At 49.1% G+C, this 7,934-nt stretch overlaps 1 protein-coding gene and 1 non-coding gene across 4 annotated transcripts; both read right to left on the reverse strand.

Moving 5' to 3' along the window:
- Nucleotides 1-474: 474 nt before the first annotated feature.
- BAMBI (BMP and activin membrane bound inhibitor) lies at nucleotides 475-7,515 on the reverse strand. Of its 3 annotated transcripts, none has more exons than XM_072955447.1 (3): nucleotides 6,517-6,846; nucleotides 2,986-3,273; nucleotides 475-2,556 (listed from the first exon to the last, which is right to left on the reverse strand). In XM_072955447.1, exons 1-3 carry the CDS (start codon nucleotides 6,590-6,592, stop codon nucleotides 2,138-2,140), a joined length of 783 nt encoding a protein of 260 aa, XP_072811548.1. In that variant the 5' UTR covers nucleotides 6,593-6,846; the 3' UTR covers nucleotides 475-2,137. The 3 variants fall into 3 exon arrangements, with proteins under 3 accessions (XP_072811548.1, XP_072811549.1, XP_072811547.1); XM_072955448.1 differs by lacking the exon at nucleotides 6,517-6,846 and adding an exon at nucleotides 3,361-3,515; XM_072955446.1 differs by lacking the exons at nucleotides 475-2,556; nucleotides 2,986-3,273 and adding an exon at nucleotides 3,361-3,584 and having other exon boundaries at nucleotides 6,517-7,515.
- TRNAA-GGC (transfer RNA alanine (anticodon GGC)) lies at nucleotides 1,245-1,316 on the reverse strand. The gene has a single exon. It is a non-coding gene; the product is annotated as a tRNA-Ala (tRNA).
- Nucleotides 7,516-7,934: the final 419 nt, after the last annotated feature.

The raw sequence follows: 7,934 nt of genomic DNA on the forward strand, positions 1-7,934 counted from the left end.
CTGAAGGATGGAGTGCACCGATTTCAAAATGTTTCAAAGTGTATGAATTTCAATCCTTCGTTGTTTTATCTCCTGATGAATTTCTGAGTTCCTAGTTAACTAGTATGTGGAGGAAATGGGGTGAACAAGGAACAGCAGAGCAGGCAGGGGAGGAAAAGTGAACTCTCCAGAACTGATGAAAGGCCACTTCAGAGTCACAGAACTTGCAGGATGGGGCGCCTGACGTGAGAAAGCACGAGAAGACGTCATTCCATCTTCAAGCTACAAAACTACCGTCCTTTGACCTCAAGCGCCAAGGAGGTGATGAGGGTGGAAATTTCAGCAGTTGGTCACTTTGATCCATTCTCTTCTCTTAGATTTGGAGAATTAGGCCCAATACTTCTTTGGCTCCCTCAAAAATCGACAAACCTAAAACTTAACACCTTTATAAATTGTCAGTCACACAGGCAAGAAGAACTGGCAGATCTCAAAAAGCACAATAGGAATGCTGTCATTTATTAAAACATGTATTTATTCCATAGCCTAATTTGTCTGGGGCTGTGGTCTATTTATTAAATAATCTAGATATTCATTTTTAGACCAGTCATTTCAACTCAGATTCCTCCATGACTGGGCCACTGCGTCTGTCTTAAGGGACCCACGTTATGCAGCTCACAAAATATTCCAGGAAATATGCAAAAAAACGCTTTAACAGTCATAGAAGAAAACCCCCTATATACTCAAATATGCAGGCTGTAAGTTAATTTTTAAGCAAAAGTTTCAAATATACAAAATAACTGAGAGGAAAAAAACCCTACAAATTAGTCTCACGTTTAAGATAACAAAGACCCATTTTGGGGGAAAAGTACACAAATATGGCATGGATTTAAACTCAGGATTTATTGCCAAAGTCCTACAGGAGTGGAAACACTGTGATTAGGCTAACATCAATGGTCTATTTGGATATGTTAATAAAAGAATCATTTGTGGAGGAAACTTATTTAAAATCTTAATTGATAAATAATGTTCACTATTGAAAATCTTTCTAAAGATTGAGAAGTAAAAAAAAAAAATTATTATAACACTGTGTGGAAGGAAGGTTCACAAACTGGGTGTTTGGTACCATAATGTTTGGTTACTTTGGGGTCCAAAACGTTTAATTAGGTTTGAGACAGAATAAACAGATGAAAGAATTAACAGTAAAAGTAGACAGTGACTAACTTTACCAAAAAAAGTTTAAGTTTTTGTTTTTGTTTTTTTTTTAATGGAGGTACTGGGGATTGAACCCAGGACCTCGTGCATGCCAAGCATGTGCTCTACCACTGAGCTACAACCCCACTCCCTTTGTTTTTCTGTTTTGATTAGAGGTAGACACATTTTAAAATGTATTCCAGAGCCACGGGACAAAGGTGACAATTATTATTACCCTTTGCTAAGGCAACTTCAGAAATGGATCAATTATATCTGACCTGGTCTAAGTAAGTTTCAGATTTCTCTTATATGAAAGCAAAAACACCAGAATTATCCTAACAAAAAACCGTGGGTAAGACACTTGACTGATGGGCAGTATACATTTAGAAATTCTCCACACTGTAAGAAAATTACCTACGCACCACGGAAGAATAAACAAGACCTTGGTCTTGTTAAAAAAAAAAAAATCAAGCCAAAATCTATAGTTGAGACTCTACTCTGAACAATGACAGATCTTCATCTGTATAATTAACATTTAGGTCCTTATCCTTCCCACTTAGTTTTTAATTTATGACAAGACACCGCTCAAGTTCAGACAAAATATATATATATATATATTTTTAAAATCTTTACAATAAATCAAGATGTAGGAGCTTACACAGAGCACATTTTCGTTTATTTAAGGTACTCAATTCCAGCTCCCTCTGGATGAGAATAACCCTGGTAACAGTGTACAGAGTCTGCCCTTTGCTTTTTGTCGTTTTAAAGCAAATAATTCATTTCAACTGTCTGTACGTCTGTGCAAATAATCCTTCAGAAGAAACATCCAAGATTCTGTTTGCAGAGGTCATCCTGTCCCTCCAAGGTGATTCCATGGAGTTTATTTTTCTTCAGATAAAGTGCTCCTGTCCAGCAGAACTCAGAGGCCTTCAAGGGTCCCAGCAGGTCAGTTCGGGGGGAGGCTCCGTCATACAAACTCCAGCTTCCCGTGCCCGCTGTACATGCCCCAGTGCACGAGGGACAGGATCCTCTCGTGGCCGAGGTCAGCTTGTCTCATCTTGTCGCAGCTCAGACAGCAGTTCTCGTGGCCGCTGGCAGGCACCATGCACTCCAGGTCAAGCTTGGCCACCTGCCCCTTCCTGGAGTGGTGTCCGTGGAAGCTATAGTGCAGGCGGGACAGCATCTGCTGCCGCTGGTCCCGCAGCCTCCTGTTCTCACTCCGGAGCATCCTCAGCGCCAGCATGATCAGCAGCACCAGGATCAGCCCCCCGGCGATGGGAACGGCGATCACCGCTGCCCGGAACCACAGCTCCTTGGAGGAGGTCAGCTCCTGCACTTTCGTGATGAGGTTCCGGCTGCCATCAGGCTGATACCTGTTCCCTTGGCCTAGGAGGACAAGCAAAGTGGTCAGTCCGTGGGAACCCCTCCTGGAGACAGCCACGCGCCTCTCTCCAGTCTCCTCATTCGTCAAGGCACCCCGTTAAAAAGAAGTTTCCAATTCAATCAATATTCAGAACAGAAACGTTGCAAGACGAAGCAGGAGAAGCTTCCAAAGACGTCTGTTTACAGACTGTCATTACTGATTAGTTATGGTCTTTTAGTGGCCGCAAAATGTCAAAAAAACAGGCAAAGCCTATTCTGCAGACAGACATCTAATGCTCAGGGAGACATGAAAGCTACCCCAGATACGCACCCAGCCAGGCTTCTCCCTCTCTAATTACATTAACAACAAAATCAATAGCAGACAGACAAAGTCGTGGCTGTCACAAGCTTATAGATCGGGCCAGAGTTTGGTCTGGGAGGGCTTCTACCTACCTGAGGCGTCCCCCCTGGGAGGGGCGAGCACATCCTGAAGCCCTCTGTAATTGCACATATCTTCGTGACAGCACCCCAACGTGGGTACCGTGGTGCCGGAGTGGTTTCGTGCCTGTTTGGCTTGGCAGGCATCTGCTGTGCTCGCGAGAAAGTCCAGGCAGCCATGGGTGAGTGGGGAATTCGTGTTCTGAGGATCAAGGAGTCTGGAGAAGCAGGCGCTCAGCTCAGATTTACACATATAACCAGTAGCCACGCAGTGGGCGGCATCACAGTAGCATCTGATTTCACCTGAAAACAACAGGAAATTGCATCAAACTGCTTCAGGGACCCAATACAGTATCTACCCCAGCCACTGCAAATTTCAAAGGCACTCACTTCACAGAATAGTCAGCTGAGGGCTGAGAAGGATGGTCCGTGCAGACTGGAAAAGCTCTTTGTGCAAGCCAGTGTTTAAACCCCAATCCAGGTGAACATCATTTTAGAAATGTATTAATCCCAGGAGTAGAGAATCAAAGCTCCATTTAGGTTTCAGATAAGTTAACAAGTAATTAAAAACACTTGTTTTTTGAAAGGGGAAAAATCAACAATAATTTCTCCTCCTGGAAGGCAAATTACATTATTTATTCATTTTAATCCTACGTGACTGTACAACATAAAATGCTAGGCTTTTTGATTTTGTCAATATAAATATTTGATCGGAACTGCTGAATTGTTTACTACCTTGAAGGGCAGTGCCAAGATTTAAGAGCTTTAGCTAACACCTTATAAAGTTATTAACTAGAAACACAACAATCTAGAAATTGCTCCGGTCAGGAGGTTTTAAAACTATGAAACTGGGCAGCTATTTGCAACCTCTCTAGAAAAGGCAAACTTTGCCTATAAAGATCTGTTCATGCAGGGGAGCTTTCAGTCAGTATATTGTAAAACAGGAACTAGGCAGTTTACAATTAGTGGTTTGCTTGCCAAAGTCAATTTCTTTCAGCCCAAATGGAAAGTCATAAAACCGAGGGCAGGGAGGAGGGGGTAAAACTGCAAGGCTCCCTTCTCCTCCCCCTAACTCCCCAGTTTTACGTGTAATTCAACATGGGATCTAAAAGGGGAAACACTGAAACTGAAAATCCTCTGCTGGTTGAATGAAAAATCCTTGAGGAAACCTCAAATTTTTCTACAGGAAGTGATTAAAAGTCTCCTTTATAAAACTTAGTTTGTGAGTTGCAAGTCACATTAACATCTTACCACAAGGCAGGATCTGAGGCTTTTATGTTCACTTCTAGTTGAAATAATCTGGATCTGGGAGTTATCACTCCTACCATGGCTGACCCCGTGGACCCCCGCCACTGTCACATGTTACAGATGAAGATACTGTGAATCAATCTAATGCACACATCTCTCCCCAGCTTCCCCGTCTGAAGTTCTGTCTGGTTACAGAAACCTCCCCTCTGAAACTAAACACCGGGCACTTGTGCTTTATAAACTTCTTCCCACCCTCACTTCTCTTCCTCCTCCTCTCGTGAATGCCTGAGTAAGACGTCTCATTTAATTATCTGTCCAAATTCCAGGCCACCGTATGGTATGCTCAGCTTTTCACCAGAGGCTGCTAATGCTTCAGTTCTTAAAAAAAAAAAAAAAAAACCCACAGCCAACTAAACGCAGATCTTTGGCAACATGACTTGGCCCGAGCAAAGCCGGAGGTCTTGCTCCTGTCCTAACTGTGCTGCTGTCCTGGGTCTGGGCCCAGGTCCCTTTCTCCAGTAAGTCAGACCTTCCCTTTAGAATCCTGCTTTGTAGACGCTCTTTCCAAGCTTACTTGATTTTTTGCATAAAGCTCACCGGTCTTAAATGGTGATGACTACACATCGCTAAGTCTGACAAATTCCACGTAGAGATTTAAAGTGGAAATAAAATGGATTAAAAATCAATTTTGATCCCATTCACCTTAGACTTCGTGCAGAAAAAAAGAAAACTGAACACAAGTAAAATGCTGCTTAAATGTTTATGAGAGCCTATTTAAAGTCCTATATTTTCAATGACCTAAAACAGTCTAATAAAATTTTGACAGGTAACTAGGAAAAGCTCTAACAACTTTTTTTTTAATTGGAGCCACATTTGAGCAAGTTGAATAGACTTTTGTGTTACTGTATTAAAACTATATTTCTACCATTTCATAAAGTTTCTTCCTGTGGCATGCGAAGGGCCAGAAGGGGACTGGTATTTTGAAACGGGGAACAATGCTCCTCTGTTGGCCCCTCTCTTGTTACTGTATGTAGTGATTAAACAGAAATGTCTGCTTTAGTCAAGATGGCTACAGGAGAGGCTGCTGGCTTCTTTTAAAGCTTTTGAAGTCCGCAGCAGTCAGAAATCTCTGCTCCCCTAATTATATCATTATCAGGCGCATAGTTTCGGTATCTGTGACTTCATGTCAGCCTCAGTCCGTCCCTGTTCGGCCGGCCTTTGATAGGGCCAGGAGGCTCCCCTCTGCAGCCTGCCAGGGCTGTTATTTAGGGTTAATTACACCCTTCCTTCCAAAATAAATAAATACTGTAGCCCATCATCCTCGCTGGGCTAGCTTATCCCTTAACCTCAGGCCTGCTACATGGCAATTAGAGAAAAATGGAGGAGGGGGTGCAAAAGCTAAAACAACGCTTCCTATTTAAAAAAAAATTATCTGTTCACAGAACAAACAGTAGGTAGAGTTCATGGCGAGGGAGGTGGGAGAACCTAGAAACCTAGAGGGAGTTGTTTGGGTTATTTCGACCTAAAAGGTGAAAGCCTGCAGAGAAAAACAAACTGACCGCTGCCTTTTTTTTGTTTTTTTAAAGTAGTGTTTATAAAATACGAGGTGAGTGGGAAATGGGGCCGCTGACAGAGCCTACTCCTCCCGGCCACTGAGAAACAACACGGTCCATGCTTCTGCACAGACAGACACACCTGGACACCTACACTCCCGGGGAGGCCCACACTCGCCGGCTCACAAAGACACTGGCTCAGAGACGCGCGCAAAGACACTCAGGGACAGAGACACATTTAAATAGAAAGACACTCAGATACCCCCACACACACATACATATACACACACCAGACACTCAGGAGACTTACACACACTCATGGACCAAGACACACTCAAATACAGATACACACACAGCAGAGACACTCAAACACACGCTCGCGCACTCTCGGACACAGCGCAAAGGGGCCGCTGCCGCCCCACACTCCAGCCCCGCTCCGCGGCTGCAAACGTTCCCAAGTTCACGACAGACTTGCACATTTTGAAAACCACTTGCCCTGAGGTCTGACTCCACCTCCCCGCGCCGGGCCCGGGACACCCGAAGGGGCGGCCGGGAAGCCACCGCCGCGACTTCTAAGAACAGGCAACTTGTCGCGACCTGCGGGCTCCCGCGCGGGAGGAAGCTTCACCCGCCGCTAACAAAGCCTTGGCAGGGGGAATCAGAGATCCGCGGCGGCGGCCGCCCCAGGACTCCGCGGCCCTCCCCGGGGAGCCCGCGCCCCGCCGGCCGGCCGGCGGACACCCACCTTTGGTGAGCAGCACGGCCATGGCGCAGAGTTCGAGCTGCAGCCAGATGAAGATGTAGCTGGAGTGGCGATCCATTGACGCCCCCCCACGGCCGCGGCGGCCCCGCTGGCTCCCGGAGCCGCGGCGCAGCTGCAGCCTACGGCTCCCGGCGCGCGCAGTGCATAGGTGCTGCCCGGGGCGCGGGACCGGGCCGCGGCCGGAGCATGGAGCGCGGCTGGTGGGCGCGCCGAGCACCGTCCGACTCTGCAGTCCCGGCTCCTCCGCTCCGCTCGGCGCCGCGGGCGGGTGGGCTCCAGGCTCCGCTCCGGAGGCTCCCCCTCGGCCCGCCAGTCCGCAGAGGCGCAAACCCCGAGCGCAAAGAAACTGCCCGCCGCGAGCTCCCGCCTGCGCCGGCCTAGGTCGGCCCGGCTCCGCGCTGTAAATAGCGCCCCGCGCGGGGAGCCTGCCTGGCACCGCCCCGCCCCGGCCCCGCCCCAGTCCCGCCCCGGCAGCGCCGGCGCCGCTCGATTGGCCGCCAAGCTCCGGTCACTCAGCCCCGCCGCCTGGGAGCTGGCCCAGACGCGGGTGAGGCGGGCTCTGCCCCGCGGCTCCGATCGGCGCCGGCGTCTGGGGCTGCGGGCCGGCGCCCGCCGTCTCCCGCGCTCCCCCTCGCGGAGGCCTGTGCGTCCGTGACCTTCGGGAGCAGCGGGTCGAGCCAGCCTCTGCCTCTGGCTCCCGCCTCCGTGATCCTCACAACTCGGCCTCTGGCCGGCGTCCTCCGGCGCGTGGCTTCCTTTCTGTTCCCCTGAAACTCGTGAGGGACCCGCGTGGCCGCCTTCAGACCCCTCCCCGCCGCGCCGCGGGAGCCTGGGACCAGTGGCGGACCCCAGGCGTGCCCCGCCGGGTCGCGTGCGCCCGAAGAGGGCATCCAGGCGGGAGGCAGGAAGCGGGGCGGCGGAGCCCTGGGGTGCTTTCAGCGCCCCCCCCCCCCACTCCCCTCCGCGCATCCGCCTCGACCGCCCGCCCTGTGATCAATAAAGCCCAGACAGACAGACTGTGGATCAGTAGGAGCCGCTCAGTTCTCCTGGGTAGACTGGGGACGAGTAGCCGGCTACAGACACTTAACGAAAATTAGCAAATCCAAAAGCACCCGGCGCCAGCGAGACGACACAGGCCGAGACTGACACTCAATTAACCACCCCCCAAACAATCGCAGGCAAACACACCGGCTGACCCTGATCAATATCAGCCCCGCAGAGATCTCCTTTCTGAGATGCTAATTCATTTACTAAGACTTGGGGGGCTGCCGGCCCCAAAGTACCCAAAGGCGGTAGGGCGTAGGGGTGGGGGTGGGGGTTTGCTGTTGTTTTTTTATTTTGTTGAAGGGAAATGCAGTTTAAAGCTCTTATCTGAGAGAAGCTCCTTTCTCCCTTCCCCT

This window comes from Vicugna pacos, chromosome 35 (genome assembly GCF_048564905.1).
Source record: "Vicugna pacos chromosome 35, VicPac4, whole genome shotgun sequence".
NCBI lineage: Eukaryota > Metazoa > Chordata > Mammalia > Artiodactyla > Camelidae > Vicugna > Vicugna pacos.